Source organism: Ailuropoda melanoleuca, chromosome 12, assembly GCF_002007445.2.
Source record: "Ailuropoda melanoleuca isolate Jingjing chromosome 12, ASM200744v2, whole genome shotgun sequence".
Lineage (NCBI taxonomy): Eukaryota > Metazoa > Chordata > Mammalia > Carnivora > Ursidae > Ailuropoda > Ailuropoda melanoleuca.
The window spans coordinates 71,624,220-71,642,622 of record NC_048229.1 but is presented as its reverse complement, the minus strand read 5'-3'; the positions used below and the strand labels follow the sequence as shown (position 1 = coordinate 71,642,622).

The 18,403-nt window shown below is 46.9% G+C and overlaps 1 protein-coding gene across 1 annotated transcript in view; it reads right to left on the bottom strand.

Annotated features, from left to right (window-relative positions):
• The window catches only part of VAT1L (vesicle amine transport 1 like), a 143,887-nt gene extending 125,550 nt beyond the window's left edge, over nt 1–18,337 (bottom strand). Inside the window, exon 1 of the mRNA XM_002920764.4 lies at nt 17,967–18,337. Within this exon, the coding sequence (XP_002920810.4) occupies nt 17,967–18,196 (230 nt within the window). The 5' untranslated portion in view covers nt 18,197–18,337. The remainder of the gene's footprint in view (nt 1–17,966) is intronic.
• Nucleotides 18,338–18,403: the final 66 nt, after the last annotated feature.

Here is an 18,403-nt window from a genome sequence, read left to right as displayed (position 1 = left end):
AGGTTTGACAAAAGGACCCTCAAAACCTCAAAGCAAAGGATGAGAGACGTGACAGAAGACACAGGGAAATGTGGGGATAGTCCCTTGACAAGATAACGCTCTGTTATATCACAGGACAGTGCCGTTTGCAATGTGCATTTGCGCACATCTCACGAAGCCTTGTCACAATCCCAGAAAGGCAACAAGTGCAGACGTTATTATTCCCATTAAATAGATGTGAATACGAGACTCCTTCGATAAGAAACCTGACTTGTCCAAGACAATACAATCAGCACATGGCAGAGCTAAGACTTGAATTGAATCAAGGTCTTCAAACTCCTTGTGTAAGGTGTAACCCTTGACACCGTAAACTCTTAGATATAAGTAGATACGGTCGTCTGTGCACGGCGGGGCCTTGGCTGAGTCTCTGAAGCCCTCCCCAGCTCTTCCACACTCTTCATTTGGTGCTCCTTTGTCCTGTGTGCTCTCCTCAAGATATTATCAAATCAAAGCTTAGGTAAATAGGGGGGCGCCTGGGTGGCTCAGTCAGTTAAACATCTGCCTTCAGCTCAGGTGGGATCGAGCGCCATGTTGGGCTCCCTGCTCAGTGGGGAGTCTGCTTCTCTGCTCCCTCTGCTTCTGCCCTCTCCTCTCTATCACATAAATAAATTTAAAAATCTTTTAAAAAAAAAGCTTCAGTAAATAGGAGGGAATGCTTGGTGGTCTTAGAAAAAGACAATGATTTGGGATGCTTAGATTCTTTTTAGAAGGAAGGCAAGCTGGCCATGGCCTCTGTACTTTATTTTCTGTTATCTCCTAAGTGATGGATGCCAACCCAGTAATGTCTCATAAGAGATGTTTAGCGGTCTTCATTTTAGGTTCTGCTAGACTCAACAAATATTGCTCCCATGACGATGATGCTGCACATATTAAAGCTGGACCATTTCAGTCTCCATTTTGTGCGTGAGGAGGGTGAGGCTTGGAGAAGATGAAGTACCTTGTCCAAGGTCATATAGTAGGCGACGGAACTGGGATACAAACCCTTTTCATATGACTCCCAAGCTTGTGCTTTTGACCCCTAGGACTACCATTCTGTTAACTATATACCATGGTGGGCTACTGTGTATTCTTGTCCTCAAAGCTCCTGGTCTGGGAGCTGTCCATTTCTTTTGGATATGATAATAATATCAAAGAAGACACAAATGATTTGTTATAGGACACCACTAAATGGATGACAGAAGAATCATCTATAATTTATTAATTTTCCAATTTGAAATAAAACTGGCCCAAAGAAGTTTAGCCAAAAAGAGGGAAGTAGATATGGAGAGGTCCCTCTGTCTTTTATTCTGTAGGTGAAAGGAATGGAGGGGTTGCTTATATGAAAGGATTGTAGATCTCTTGCCTCTTAGCTCCTTCCCCTGGTTGTCAGTACCCTCGGCATTGGCCATGGGAATCCAAACATCATCAGACCACCACACAGAGAACAGTGTGATGAAAATCTCCCTCTTCCAGCAGCTTACTTCTGTTGATGTAGATCAGTAGAACCCCATCATATATTCTGATTTCACACTCAATAGAAATCCCAAGTATTGCCTCGTCATTGGTTCAATTAAGAGACAGAGGGCCAGTCCTCTTCAGAAACTATTATTTTACCTATGAGAGAATATTGTTGAACATATCATTCATTACAATATACATTTGCTTCTTTATGAAGATAGAGGAATTTTTCCTCATATCTCTGCACAAGGACTGGTTTGTATGGATCTTACAATCCCAGCAATTTATAAACTAATTATATTCCTTCCTTTGCATTGGCTAGTAGGAACCTCCGAGACAAATTTGCAGCACTCCCCCCACCCTCACCCAACTGCAGGGCTTTATGGTCTTCATTCTCTCTATCATTCTAACACTCAACTTCATCTTAACTTTCTGAATGCCTGGAAGTTTCTGTTTAAAAAAAAAAAACTTAAACTCTATTATAATGCACCTCAAACTTCTTTATGTGTCAGAATCCCCCAGAGGGCTTGTTAAAACGCAGATTGCTGGGCCCCACTGCTGAGTTTCTGACTCAGCAGGTCTGGGGTGAGGTCCAAGAGTCTGCATTTCTAGCAAGTTTCCAGGTGATGCTGCCACTGCTGGTCTGGGGAATGCCACTTAGTGATTGGCTGCCGTCTCCTTTCTTTTTAAGCTACTTCAAGTCCTTTTTGGAATGAGGCAAGGTAAAAATTAATAGACGATGATTAAATAGGGAAGAAAATGGAAGGTCCTCTCATTGTCCTCCAGGGCACTTGAATTTTTTGATCCTGGTCCAAAGGATTATACGTATCCTCATGAAATGCGGTCTTAACTAGATTAGCTTCATCATGCCAATTTGTCTGACTTTTTTTTTGGACCCTAATTCTTTCATCCAAAAAATAGGCTCTTCCTCCTGCATTTGTATCTGAAAAATGTAACTGCTGATAAAAATAGAGGTGGCCACATTCTTGGTGACTTACGGTATTTGTGAAGATCATGAAAGATGTCATGGGAGGGAATCTAAAACATGGGGCTAGCTGACATGTTTTAAGTTTCTTGAAATCATGAGCTCCTACGGTTTTCTGAAACATCTCCAAGACCCTTTGAATTCATGTATAACAAGCACTCACTCAGTAAGACCACAAGACCTTGGTCTTTGTGGGTGAGGGCAGTCAGTCCCCTTCCCCTGTAGTAGTAATCGCTGACCACAGCAGGTGCAGCAGGACTGAGGTACAGGCATTTTTCTGGATCATGTGTTAGGATCATTGTGTTCATATATATATATATATAATTTTTTTTTCTTTCTAAAAGTGCACATCCTGGCCCCAGCAATGAAAGCTGCTTTAGCCCACACATCTATTCCCATGTGCCATTAGGGTTGACAAAAACTGCTCTAGTAGCCCACAGTCAGCTGTTCCCCCAAAGAAGAGATGGGCTTTTTCTGAAAAGCATTCTTTCCGAGGGCTTTGTGACAATTGGAAGGCCCCCCCCCCACAGAAGCTGGCAGATATGTAGAAACCCCATTCTAATTTCTCTGATGATGGGGCATGGAGACAAAAGGAATTATTTGTAGCTAGAAAACATTTATGGGGTACTTCCTATGTAACAGGCATGGCGTGAAGTGTTTTATAAGCATAATTTTTACAACAATGATAACAGTGCAAGAAATAAATCATATTATCACATTTTACAGAGAACAAAACCGAGGTATATCGAGGTTCTTGAAGCCAAGGTATGAAAGCAAATCATGTGAGCCCCAAGGCTGTGCTTTTGGCTACTGTGGTTTGCTTTTGAGAGACCATCACTCAGTTTTCCCGGTTACAGAGAGGGGGCTTCTTGACTCATCTGGCCCATGGAGCACTTCCTACATACTGAGAATATACTAAGGATTGGCTATCCAGAGTGAACAGAGGGCCCCGAAATTATCAAAGCTGATTACAGTACAGTGTGATGGGTGACTTTATGGAAGTATAGGCAAGAGAGCTCACACAGCCACGAGGACATACTCTATCCCCACAAGATAACCATGAAGTCAGAAAAAATCCCCCCCACCGAAAAAATTCCCCAAGGAATTGTCCTAGTGGTCCTCTGCAGTCACTAAAGCTAAATTTAGATTCTTAGCCTTAGCCCTCCGGCTCCCTCTCACCTGAGTTGCTTGAAATCCTGGAGCCTTAGTTTACTCATCTCCAAATGGAATGGCAAGGTGCTCACCCTCCAGGGTGTTGGTGTGGATGGTATGTGACAGGGCATGTGACAAAGAGCACCTCACACACAGTAAGTACTCAATAACCGTGAGCTGCTGGCTTTGTCACCCCCCGCCCCTCTACCTCCACCATCATGACACACAGATGGTGTCACAGGTCAGGTTCCCTGGGAAGCAGCCACTGAGCCTGAGATTTGCATGCAAGGAGGTGTGATGGGGAGAACTCTAGGAAACAACACCTGTGTGCTTGTGAGGGCAGCTGGGCTGGGTAGAGGAAGAAGTTCAACACTGACACAGAAGATTCCAGAGCTAGGATGGCCCCTCAAGTCATCAAGAATCAAGAGGCAGAAATTCAACACTGACACACAAAGTTCCAGAGCTAGGATGGCCCCTTAAGTCATCATGAATCAAGGCCAGATGACGAGGCCTTCATACCCTCACATCAGCTAGTTGTGGATGACAGCTGCCCCTGGGGAGGGAGCGCAGCCTTGGGCAAGGAGGCTTCCTTCAACTGAGGGCAATTCCTCAGCAGGGGCACAGCTGGGAGCGGTCGGCCATCATCACTCTGGGTCCTGGGTCTTCAAAGGGGTTTCTGGGTGGTGTACCCAGCATCCACTACAAGATGGGTGGCACATTCTAACTTTTCCGGGTTTTATTCCCTTGTGGGCACAGAGAGGTTGTCACTGATGGTATTTATGGAGCTCCTTTGTATGGTGGCCCCTGAGGAGGAAAGGTCTGAGGATTTTATAACTAATGCAGGGAGGGAGGAAAAGAGAATGAGATCTTTAAGCCAGGACCTGAAAAAATAAGAGGAAAGGGAAAGGCAGGAATTGAAGAAATCAAAGCACCAAGGAAGGGACAGAGACTAAGAAAAACGAGAAAGGGAGAGGCAGATGGAGTGTCAAAATAGATGCAGGGTAGGTAAGTCACTTGGGAAGGTGCATGAAAAATAGGAGTTTGGGGCTTTCTATGGGTCTGTGGGAAGTCGGAGGTCACAGAATGCTGGGAGGGACGTGGACATCAAGGAGAACACTGCCAGGCTCCAGGTGGGAAACGTGGAATTCCTGCGGCTTGGGGAGTGTCAGTGGCCACCCCGCCAGCTCCTGGAAGAGCAAGACGGCCAAACTTGAGGCTTTGCTCTGAGCACAAGCAGCACCCAGAGGGGGAGGTGTGCCTTCTTTACTCCGAGCTCCTCTTGCTGCCGCTCTGTTCATCAAAGCATTTAACTCCCAATCCAAGCGGGGACAAAGAAGCAGATGTCTGAGTCATTCCCTCATCTCCCCAGCACTGACATTTCTGTTTTTGTTTCTTCACCTCAGCTGATAACCTGAGAAAGCCCAGGACAATAGGCCTTGATCTCAGAAAATCTGGCTTCCAAATTCTTCTTTTTTTTTTTCTTCCTTTTTTTCTTTTTGGGCTTGTGTAAGCACCTGTTTTGTTATCTCAAGACTGATACCAATCTGCTAGGAGAGGGGGAAAACACTCATTGTCTAAAACAAGGACACCTTTTATGCAAATCTCAAATGGCACCTCTCATTGGAGAGCAGCCACAATTGTCCTGGACAGACCTCAGGAGAGAGAAGCCACCTGTGTTCCATCAGCAGTGGGAAGGTTGGGATGGAGGCTCAGACTCTGCTCTCCCCATCACTGGCCTGTGGTTCCTGACACTGGCCCCCTCATGTCCGCTCCACGTGACCCTACCCGCCCTCTCTAACCACTGTTTTCAAATAAGCAGACCACTGTGGCCATGAGATGTACAAAGTTCTCTGACACATTTGATGTTCTTTGTAATCTACAAGTTTGCTTATGAAGTCAATAATGCTGTCATTGCCCCCACCCCCTAGATCCCCACAAATTCTGGATGATGCTGAGGGCAGCACAGTTTGGGCTAGAGTTGTACAAGTCTGTTTTATTCCCTCTGAGAGAAGAAATAGATTCAAACCCTGTGTCCGAATTAGTATTCAGAACACACTTCAGTAGTATTCCAAAAATGGAACAAAATGGCCCATGATTGAGAATCTAAATACCAAGAGCCGGCTTTCAACAGAAACAGAAAAGCATGGTTCCAATGGGTCCAAAACAAGCTCTCCTTGATGCCAAGACTAACCCCTTGGTTTTGGGGCCTCGAGTTACGTATTCACTCTCAGCCTCTCCTGGGGACACAGCAGGTATTTGCTCCCGAGAAGGTTCCAAAAAAGGTTAAAACCTCTGTGTTCCATGTCAGACGTTGACCAAGTCTCTGACGTCAAACAGGTGCCTGGCAGTGATTGGTTATGTAGAACATTCAGTCTAATTCCATTTAAATTCGGCAGCCCCTCCAGCATGATTGTCACAATGGTGACAATGGTGGCTGTGCTTCCCAGAGGTTCAGAGATCAACAAATAAGTGACTACATCGGGTGACACTCCCCGTAACAAGGGATGATACAAGGGTCATAGCTCGCATAGAGAGGGTAGTTCCCAACTCACTTTGCAGGAATCACAGAGGTGTCCCCCAGAACGTATCACTGAGGAAAATTGTGTCTCCTTGGCTCCTGTTCTCCCAACGTCTTCTGCCTCGTCCCGCCTCTCCCCGGTCCCACCTCTCAATGGCGGGGAGAGGCGGTGTCAGACAGCTCCAAGCAGTTCCTGTTTGACTTCTCACCGGAGACCCAGAGGGGTGAGGGCCCCATAGAGAAACAGTCCACCTGGGCTCTGACATGACAGTGATCCCCTAAGTCATCACCACTGATAAAAACGATGTTTTGTAAAGCAGTTATTTCGGTAGGAAAGAAAGAGGTGAAGACTAAAGCAGCAAATTGTGCACGTGAACATTCAGCAACGGTGGAAATGTGCGGTATGTGTGCTGTCTGGCCACGGGCCATATGTGGCTACCAAACACTCGAAATGTGGCCAGAGTGATTAAGGATCTGAACTTTTAATTTTAGCTAATTCATGTTTAAATGTAATTAGCCTAAGAAGGAGGCAGTGGCAGAATCACTACCCTGCTGGCTTCCCCATAGATCAGGAACAACTCCAAGGCCGAGTTGGTCTTAAAATCCGCCTCTCTCAGTGTTCACTGCTTAGCACAGGGCATGTTCTGGTCTTGCAAAAAATGATGCCTCCACGGAAGGTGTCTGGAGGAAAATAGCTAGGAATGATGCAAGCTCTTTCCTTCCTTCTTTCTGATGGGGATGATCTCTGCAGCCTTCTCGTGTACTTTGGTGTAGCAGGAAGGAGGGGAACTGAGAGGATCAAAGTCCTGCTTGATTGATGTGCTTTGGGAAGAGCAAAGATTTACTTCTGGAAGATAAAAGAATAGGCACGAAAGGTGAGAAGAGATAAATGCATAAGACAAGAGATGCAAGGGTAGAATTTGAGAGTCCGGGGGTGTCTGAAGAACACCTGGGGCCAGCAGGAGGTTTGGAGGTTAGCAGGAGGCCTGGGGGGATGGAGATGGGGAGAGGAAATTTTTGAGAGGTTTTTCTCTGTAGCACAAATGGATCCAGCTTTGTTTTCCAAAGGACTCGATAGAATTTGACAGTGCTTTGAAAATTATATTGGAAGTTGGGCTTCTATTCAAGAGCGAACAGACCCAACTACATCAAGGATACAGAAGGGAAAAAGAAGAATAGGAAAAGCAAAGATGATGTTAAAAGAGCAAAAGCAAGAAGTCGAGTCTCCCACAAGTGCTGCTGGCTGAGGACAGAGAGGTTGAGGCTCCAAGGGAGTAGGAGGGTGAAAATTGCCTTTGCTGTTTATTTCCTATGGAGGCACAGCCCCAGAGGAAAGAGTCCTCTGCAGTCACACAGAGAAGGTTCTCAAGGATCTGAAGGCAGAGAAACGTTTCAGGAAGGTGGACACATTGCTAGGTGCATTCCACGTCCCGGGTTCTGGCTGCAGAATGCTGACTCCAAATTTATTCCCTGGTCCCCAATAAGTACAATGTCAGTGCATCTAGCGGGGAGGGTAAAAAAATATCCATTTACAAGATCACTCAGACCAATCATAGGAATGGTGGGTTGAATAGCTCCCCATTAGCTGATGGAACTAGGTGTAGTATAGACAAATGAAAAACAGTTGTTTCTGATCTTAGATGAGGAATCTTTTTTTGAATAAAAAAGGAAAGTCTATAACTTGATGGAGAGTCTGTTGGAAGAATCACGTGTGTGTGCACTGGGAGGAAGGAGGGGGGCTGCAGAATACAGCTTGAAAACCTCATCAGCGTTCAGTGTAGAACTCAAGACTGCTGGGGCCAGTGGAATTGCTCCACTATTGATCTATTTGCATGAAGAGCAGCTAAGCCTTCTGGGGAAAAGAAAAAAATTCATCCTAAGGGAAATGTGAACTTGGGACTATAAGTAAGTCTGGATGAAGCCACCTATACCAATACAAGGGCAGGGGAGGGACTTGAATCTGATACAAGATATTTTCTACTACTCATATTACCCTTCATCTCCAGGGGGTTGAGTGTAGAACATAGTAGTGGGAAATGGATATAAAATCCCTGCAGATGAAGCCCTGGAGAAAGAGAACCCCAATCAACATTCGTTCTCTTTGTCTAATTAGTTGTGTGATCTTTCAGCAAGTTCCCTCACTTCTTTGATCCTGTGTCTTCATCTGTGAAGTGTTTGGTATCCTAAAAATTCCTATAAAACACTTAGCATAAATATTCAATAAAAGTCATTATGATAATAGTGACGGTAAGTAATTAACGAAAGAGTGTTACATTTATTAGCTCTGAACAGCAGGGGCATGAATACATAAGGTTGCATAGGCTGCTTTTAACCTATACAGAGTGGAAAGGGTGCCACGGCCCTAAGCAGAGGAACACACCACCCGGAGTTGGAGAAGAAATGGTGAGGTGGCTCCAGTGTATGGCAGGAGGGGCAGAACAGGGCAAGAGGAGGGGGTCAGAATCAGTGGGGCAGCCAGGAACACTGTCTGTGTCAGTGCAGGAAACCCTTGCACCCACCTGGCAGGTGTTGAAGGGGGAGGTCCTGAGACCTACCAAAGAAGGTAGAAACAGAGTCGTGGACATACTGCATGTTTTAAAAAGACGGGATCCCCCCCCCCCAAGTGGTTTGAAATAACGTATTTGGTTTCCAGCGTTGCTGAGATACCCTTGACCTACACCATTGCATTAGGTAAAGATGCACAACCTAATGATGTGATATGTGTGTGTGTTGTTAAAAGATCACCATGTAAGTTTAGTTAATATTGTTTGAGCATCCAGGCTGCTGGGGCCTGGGTCCCCAGGTGGACCCACGGTGCAGGAAGGCTTGAGTCAGTGCTCCTGGAATAAAAATCTCCAGACACAGCACAGAGGATCTCTTCGAGATCCCGTGCCTCCCACACTCAATGCAGCAGGATGTCAGTGAGGAGAAAATTACAGAGCATCTTGCGAAGTCAGAGACCCCCATTTCCCAGCTGAGGGGAAGTACTTATTACAGAATTCAAAAAGCTAACGTTCAGTTTGGAGAGAACAGATTGTATCAAGGAGAGGTAAAACCAGACTGTCTGAAAACATAGCTCCTTTGGTATCCTCTCAAGTCTCCGCTCAAAGCCTCGCATGCTGGAGAGATGTCGGCCTCCTATCAGGGGAAGCTGAGGTGACAGAGGGGAGCTTGAAGCCACACTGGTGTGGACCGGCTGCCGCCTGTATTAGGAAAGTCAATACTGTTGGTATTTACAAGTGACACAGCAACTTCTGCAGAAATGGACACCTAAATTTAGGGGAAAGTTGGTAATATATTCGTTCATTCCCCAGACATTTACTGAGTGCCTACTATTAACCAAGCACCAGGCTTGGTGTTCACCAGTTAAATAATAGAGCAAGCTTCTAGAATTTCCAAGACTACCAAAGAGATTTAAAAGGCAGTGGACCTCTAAGTTGAAAATATGATATATGTCATTTAATATGATTCAATCACTTTGTGCTGAAAATGTAAGGTCCCAGGATAGGGAATGGAGCTGGCTTCTCCAGTCCCCTCTCTGGTTCATCACTTTTTGTGGTGAAGATTAAAGTCTCCAATCCCCCACAGTGGCTACCGTTTTGATTAGCTAGGTGTGTTTCTTACCCCTGTCTTCTGGTAACTGCCCTCCATTCCTTTCAGAGTATCTACCCACCCCACTCCCCAACACACACACACACACACACACACACACACACACACACACACTTTGTGTGTTCCTAGTAGGGCAATCAGTCATGATGCTCCATTCTTCTAGGTCAGGGTAGGAGGGTACGAGATGCAAATGTGGCCAAGCACGTCATTCTTTTGGGCCAGGCAGAGAGAGAAAGAGAGATCCAGAGGCTGGTATGTGATTCACAAAGGGCCAGTAAGATTCCTTCCTTGATATTTGAAAATTGGGAGAAAAAATTGGGGCTCTGCTTTGGGCCCTGCTAAACTTGCACAAGGCATCTGGGGCAGAAGGCCACCATCGCTTCTAGTCTCAGGAAGGAAGCTCATTGCAGAGGAAGCACATGAAGCTACCTGGCGAGAAGACAAAACGTGGAAGGGAAAGAAAGGGGAGAGCCTAGACGGCCAGAGAGAACTTCACCACGATGGTCGGCATGACTGAAAGAAAGGAAAGAGAAGACAGAGCAGAAGGGACTGGTCTTCTGTTTGAAGATCTCTGAGCTTGGCCCAGCTTCCGGCACACAGTAGAAGCACAGTACATCTTGGCTCCGTTCCCTCTCTTGTTCCTTCAGGAATTCACCGGAATCTTCCTGTATATGTCATGGGGCGAGGGCACATCCTATCTGGGCTACTTTTTGACATCAGGGTCTTGTACCCTTTGGAGTCTGAATAGGAACTCCATCCAGAAAACTTCATCAAGTATGGAGGGACTTTTTAATGCCCTATTCTTTGCGTCTCCTCCCTACCATTAATATATATTAAACATATACTACGTGACAAGGACTTCATTCAACAAATGTTAAATATACCACCATTGCTATGTACTTTAGACGTATTATCTCTTTTTACCCTCCCCACAAAAAAATACCCCATAGGTGCTGTAATTATACCCACGTTACAGATGAGCAAACTGAGATAATAAAAGCTGAAGTCATTTTCCTAAGGTTAGACAGATTGCTAAAACCATCAGATCCAGGATTGGAATCCAGGTCTGTTTCACTTCAGAAATTAACTATTTTATAACTTCGAAAGCATTCTTCCTCCCACCTAGTCTGGGTATGTAGTCAATGCCAGTCCAAGAAATGAACCATTAGCATTCCCCTCACAGAAGATAATTATCCTGCATTGGGCTCTGGGGACTACAGCCATTTAGACAAGTCAGGAGTAAGAGGGCCCAATGCTTTCACTTCCCAAGGGGCTTCTGTCTGGGAAAGCCCTGTTTAGCAGCCCCCTGGCTCCAGAACAATGCTAGGGATGAGGCTTAGCTGAGGGATCAAAGGTCACTGACAGACCCAGATTGAGGACAGAAGCTGACTGCGTGTTTTCATCAAGAAAATATCATGTTTGAAGATGAAACAGCCTCTTTCACTGAAGCATATATTTTGTCTCCTGGGCCTTCATACATTAAATTTACTCATTTTAAGACCATGGCTTCAACCGATTTTCTGTGCGAGATCACACACAGAGGAATCAAACTAATTTGAGATTACACGGCTGCTGCCCTTTTCCTATGAAGAGGCTCTCCTTGTTTCTAATTAAACTTCTTCCTCTATGACAAATGCCAAGATGCCAAAAAAGACCCCTATTAAGAGAAGTGTCAGGAACTTGGGGTCATGGGGTGCCATTCCCCCATGCCTGGGTGGGCTCTCTTGTCAGTGCTGAATGCCAGCAATGTACCTGAAGGTCATGGGATTTTGGCTCCTCTGAATGAGAGTGAACCAAATTCCAGAGGCTGGACTGTTCTGCACACCCAGCTCTCCTGAAATCCCTGCTGCCACCCATGAGGCTCAGTCCAAATCCATTCCAACCCTGGGAATGAGATTCGAAAGCCAGCACCCTGCTCCCTGGTACCAACAGGAGCACAGCAGGACCAAGAACCAGAGGAGGCATTGAGTTCCCACCTGTGTTTTTACAGCTTGAGTGACTGAGGAAGGGAAATAACCTTTCTTGAACACCCATAGTGTGCAAGGAGCAGTCAGCACTTGGCAGACTCTCAACTAGTCTTCCTCACATACCCCGAAGCGGGCATAATCACCAAAGTGAGGATAAGGGCACGTTGGAAGCACTATTTGCTTAAGATCACACAGCCAGGGTCAGGTAGAGTTAGGGTCTGAACTCAAAGCCTTGTAGCTTCTCGCTCTTTCCATTTCACCTCTGAGTCCCATTTTCCTCTCTTGCAAAGTAAGCATGATAACCTCATGGGGTTTTGAGGGTCCGGTGGAAAATGGAGGAGGATAACGGGCTTTGTTGCCCCAAAGATGGTGCAAGCAGAGGGCAGGAGGAGCGCAATTATCAGTCATCACTCCCTTTGCCCGTCATGGGTCACCTGCCCTATAATTAAGCTTGGGCTGCTATTTATGGGAACCTACTGTATGCCAGATGTTCTGTAAGATGTTCTGCACCTCCTTTTTCTATGAAACAGAAGAAGCCCTGAGTCTGGGCTTCCTTTCTTCCTCGAATTTCTGGGAAGGGAAGAAGTCCCTTCTGTTAGTGGAGGAAGAGCAGACAGGGTCACTATCCCCAGCCCTCACCAGGGAGGCCACAGTCAATGGGAAAATGCAAACTTTCATGAATAAGTAAGATCCCTGAAGTAACATCTCCATCTCCTCATCGCCGAGTGGGGCTCAATGTGAGTCAGCACAGAGTCATCCTTTCCTGCCGAATCCTGGTATCTCTATCCAGCACGGAGTGATTCAGAACACTTTGTTCCCATCTCCACGCCAGAGTGGCTCCTGGCTTGGGTATTAGGGACCCTCCAAGCAATTTCTCAGTTCTCCAAACATCGATGTCACTTAACCCCATGTACTCCATTTGTTTATTTGAATAAACACAGGAAAGATAATATTGGCCATATTTCATTGGATTGGCCTTATCAGTGACACTTTGATGCTATGTTGTTTGGGGATAGTCTACAGTCAAGTTGCCAACGTAGCAATAGCCCAGTGGAGGCAAAGGGGGCAGAGGAAGGAACTTGAATGTCATGAGTGGATCCAAGGAGTGGTGATTGTGTTTCGTCAGCATGGGTATTCCGGGTCAACACTCGTAGCAATTTGATTCTAAGTAGATCTCCAAAGGGTCCCATACATCAGCAATGGAGGGAAAGTGGATGTGGTTTAGAAATACAATGGCCATTTGGGGGGCGGGGGGAGGCGAGATGGCACTGTACCATTTTGAGTCTTATCAGTTATACTTCAAATCAGTCAAATGCATGCATGGTCCTCTGTATTCCTGATTCCAGTCTTGGTGTCTGTCTGCCTCTCTGTACCTCTTGGTCCCTTATTGTCTCTCAGTCCTTTCTCTCTTGTGCCTTTGTCACTGAGTCTTTCTGATTTTCCCAAATGTAAAGAGTCCAGGAACAGGCTGACGGGGATTAGCAGTTTGTGACCTTCACATGTCTCTGAATGTCAGCTTCCCATCTTTAAAATGGAGATAGTAATATTGATACTGTTGAGTTGTCATTAGGATAAAATGAAACAAAGTCCATAGCAGGCAACTCAGTTCGTGGCTCCTAACAAGCGCTCGGCAAATGTTAGTTTCCACCCCCTACCCCAATGCACTCTACCCGTGACATGTTAGAATCCCACCGTGTGTTGGCTTTCCTTTAGTGTGGCCTGCCCTCAGCCCATTTTCAGATCAGCCAATAGAGCCATGACCGGCTGGGACCATTTTTCATCCAACTGCTCTCATTCTAGCAGTTTCATGTGGCCTCTCTCTGTAAATCAGTCTGGGAAAATAAATGTCCCCAATCCATTAGTGCCTTTCCATCACAAGCCAATTTGAGCCACAAACCAGACAAGGCTTGTTAATGGCCACTTAAATATATTTCTGCAACCCAGCCTAGAGACCCTCAGCCTCATATCCTCCCAGCTTCCGTCCAAGAGAAGTCTCACTGTGACAGGACTTCTGGCAGCAAAAGCATAGACCTGGCCCTTAGGAGTTAGCAGGGACCACATACCCTAGTTTGCCTAGAACAATCCTAGTCTGCTCCTGCTCCAGAGTAATTATTAATCGGTGCCCCTTTAACACCCCAAAAGTTCTAGTTTGAATGATACACTGTAGAGGGTAGCTATGGAAACCAGGAATAATAGTTTAAATAATAATAGTTTAAAAAATAATTGCTATGATTTCTTGACCACTTGTTATATGCCAGGCATCACCAAAAAGGTCTTTATACACTGGATCTCATTTCAACTCCATTACAACACCGTAAAGGGAGGTGCTATTACCATTTCTATTTTATAGACCAGGAAACTGAAGTTTAGAGAAATAAGCAACATGTTCAAGGTCAGCCAGCATAGAGGGCGATGTCTGAGCCTCAGTCAGATCCCTTTTTCCTAAACAGTACACCCATCCCCCCACTGCTGGAAGTGATGGCGACTCCTAGCTCGATGCAGTGCCCTAACCCCCACCCCTCTTCCAGAGGAATGGAGCTCAAACAGAAGCCACCTTTGCCTGAAAGCCTTCATGCCCCCACTGCCCATACCTGACTGCCGATGGGGCCAGGGCAGGGGGGCGCACATGGGGTGGGGGTATGCGGGGGCACAAAGGCTTCCTCTATTGCTTCAAGGTCAGATTGACTCTATGGTACAATCCACGCGCCAGAACTCCTGGTGGGATCCAGGGGAGACAAAATCCTTGCTTAATCCTTTGCTCCCATTCTCCTGAAAGCACCCCCTTGATTGACCACTTAAAAAAGTATCCCTGTCTCAGGTTCTGCCTCTAGAGAGCAAGACCCAAGACATATGGTTAGCAAGTGGCAGGGCTGGGACTCACGTCTAGGGAGGTCTCCCTCCTCATCACGGAGCAAATGTGACATGACGTTGCCTATATTATACACATGATTTAAATGATGGCCTCCAAGTTATCAAACTGTCAAGAAGTAAATCACACAGGCATAGATATAGCAACAATGATGACAATAGGCACAACTACTGACTGCTTATTTAGTGCCAATCTCTTTGTTGCATCTGATCCCCTCAATGACATGAGGTTCATTGCATTATCTGCATTTTGCAGCTGAGGCATGGCAAGCTTGGAGAAGCTGAGATGTAGCTGTTGGGGTCACACAGATAGGAAGTGATGTGGCTGGGGTCTTCATCCAGATCCTTCTTCTTACAAAGGCCACGTGTTTTTTCTGCATGGTCCCTTAAATCGCTTGCTGTGTAAATTGCTCAGTGAATGATTGACTAAAGGGGTTCCCCATCAAAGCTGATGCTCTTGTAACAAATTAGAAGACTCTGCAATCCCTCCCACCCTGCACGCTCCAAAGTGGTTTTTCTTTTTTTTTTTTTTTTGAGCTGCATTTGACCATCATGTCTCCATTTGGGGAGAAAAGCCATATTATTCTGGGAATAGCTAGAGAATGTTCTCTTAAGTCAGACATAAAAAGATCAAAGGAGCCGTATTCATTGAAGAAAGGAAGGAAAGCAAGCTTGCATGCCAGAGGTCCAGAGAGGTAAATCATATTTCCTGTGGCTCTTCCACAGAGAGAGACAAAATGGAATGGAATAAAAGGAAAACAGCAGAGCTTTAAGGAGAGACAGGCCAAGACTCAAATCCTAACTGTACTGTCTGTATGATGTTTTTAGCAAATCACTCAACATCTCCAAGCCTCAATTTGCTCTACCATAATACCTATCTCGTTGGAATATAATTGAGAGGGGGATTTCATATAAATGAAATAAAACATGTATTTCCCTGTACCTCTTCTCTTCCATCTCCATAAAATTTATAGAGCAACCAACTTGGACCTTCATTCCAGGTCTGAATAATACTAGCTTGGATGGACTATGCTTTATTCCCAAGCAAACAGCATATCCCATTTGATGATAAAAGGTTTCTATTAAAAATAGAGAGCAGATAAAAGGGGGACCTTCATCCAGGAAGCCATCAGCTGATTCATAAAAATACAGAATGAGTCATCCTGGCTCCCAAGGCTAAACTTACAATCAGTGGGCATCTCTGGCCAGCCAATCCTAGCCCAGTGGAGGAGGAAAGGCCCAGCGGGCAATCTTCACAAACCTACTTCAATCCCCCCTTGCAAAACTGATTAACTCTGCTTCCAGCTTGGGGAAATGAAAATCAATCTGGGCCCTTTGCAATACTGGATCCCAAATGTTCCCCCATGCCTGGTTGGCTTTTTGAACAAGCGGGGTGGGGAATCTGCAGTGATTCTATTGTGTGGTGTGTGTGTGTGTGTGTGTGTGTGTGTGTGTGTGTGTGGCTCCAATAAAGAACAGGCTTGTGCATCTGGCTTTGAAGAGCAATCTCCTGGCTTTCATCTTGACATTTATTATTTCAAAATGCTTCAGTTCCTATCAGTATCTAAGTAATTAGCCTAAGACTAGAGAACCCAGACCTATTTGTACTGCAAATGATACTCTTTTCTTTAAAAAGTAGCTTCAGCCTTTTCAATCTCTGAACATACCCTGGATGGAGAGCCATGGCTAAGGAAGGAAAATTATCAATATATAATTTCAGTTTTATGAAGCAGACGTTCTTCTACCAACAAATGAAGAAAAATAAGGATTCAACAATCCTGGTCCAAGCGTCTTTTCGCACTCCATTCATTCAGCAGTAACTTAGTCCTTCAGCAGTAACTGATGTTGGACACAGTGTGTGCCAACCACTATGCTATGCTAAGCATTGGGGATTTGTTGGTGAAAAGGGCAGACGTAAGCTCTGCCTTCTGGGATCAATCAGCTTGGTTCATAAGAGTTCACAAAATAGAACTGTACAGGGTCCCCCTGTTTGCAAAAGCCTCTTCCCTTACCCTGAATTCCCAAGAGTCATGTTTAGAGGCAACTGTGACCAGCTACATGTGTGAGGAGTGAGTCAGAGACCAGCGCCTGCTTCTCTTGCCAGCTGCCTTCCAGCCTGGCATGTGAATCCGGCACCTGCTCTCAAAGCAGTGAAAGGGAGAAGAATCTCCTTTGCATTTTTCTTGCCTCTGCATATGGTCCCAGAGTCCAGGTTTGGGGTCTAACCTAGGAACAGGTAAACTGACTGCTGCTTTTGGGAGCAGCGTCTACTGGAGACTTTAAAACACAGACATGAGAAAGGGTAAGTCCATCTCACTGTGCTGAGAGCAAGTTCCCCTTAGGTGCTTCCCACGCTACTGCATAAAGAACTCAGAGTGTTGGGTCCAGTGAACCCTCTGGGGTGAGCCCTCCCTCCTAGAACTTCAGAGAAATGATCATATAGTGACAGCACACAGAGAGGCTTAAGCCCTCCAGAGCGAATCCCAGCTGCACAGAACTCTGAAGTTCCCCCAGGAGGAGTGGGGAATGGAAGGACACTCAGATTGCTGAGCTTCGTTTGAGATGGGGGCAGGAGTTCTGAGAAGATTGCCAGTTGTTTGTTTTTCCACTTTGGAGAAGCACAGAAGACTAGTGGGGAAGAGGGAGGCTTGGCCTCAGGCCTCACCAAGCTGAGATGCTCCAGGACCTAATTCCCTGTTTCCCAGTCCCTTTCTGCCTACCAGGGCACTAAAGGGGCAGAGTGAAGGAGTGGGAAGAGAGAACGCACTTCCCCAGCCCTGCACTCTGTCGCCAGCCCCAGCAGAACCACAGCACAGAGAAGCAAATCCTGGCCAGGTCAATTATTAGCGGCATGGAGATCTTGGGCAAATCACTCTGCCTGAGCCCTGGTCTCTCCTTAAACGGGGGATAATGATGGTACCTAACTCCTCGGGTCCCAGGAAGTATTAAACAAGATCGCACACATAAAACTCTCAACATCAAGGCTGGTACACAGTAAGCCGACGGTTATTATTATTTTTTAACCGTGTTATAAATTCCCTCTCCTGGCAGCTGAGCTGTCCTACCCGACGGAGAGCCCCCGCAGCGCAATCTTCCAGACCCCGGGTGCTGGGCGCCACCATCCACCGCGTTCCTCCCCTCGCAAGAGCTCTCAGTTCCCTCCGGTCACGCCTAGATCTGACTTGGCGAGGGCGAGGGCCACCTCGCAGCATCCTCCCAGAGTAAGCCGGCCGCCAGCCGTGGGGAGGCTCTGAGACCGGGAAGGGCGCGGAGGGGGCGCCCACTGCCGCTCTTCCCCGCGCAGCGGCCCCGCCGAGGCTCCGCCACCCCCGCCCCGGGAGCGCCGAGCGCGCAAAGAGAGAAAGCAAGAAAGACGGGTATACTGGACCAGGCTTTGACGCGGATCTTGAGCTCGCCGTCCTGCGGCTCGGGCATGGCCTTCCTGGTCACTCGCAGCTTGTTGAGCCCCCCGAAGCCGGCCAGCACCACGGCGCGCATCTCCTGGGCGTCCCCGAGGCGGTGAGAGCCGCCGCCGCCGCCCTCAGCAGGCTCCTTGCCTGCCTCTTTCTCGATCATTTGCTCCGTCTCCTCCGCCTTCTCCACGCCTTCCTTGGCCATGGCGCACGGGGGCGCGGGGCGCACGGGCTGCGGCGGCTGCGGCGCTGGGGGCTCGGGCTCCTCTCCCGCGGGTTCCTCCTGTTGAATGTGGGATGCTCGGCTGTGCAATGGCTGCAGCTTCTGCGAGCCGCGCCAAGGTCCACAGCCTCCGCCGTAATCCTCGCAAGAGCCGCGCCCCCGCTCGCCCCACCCCCCCGCTCGCCCCAC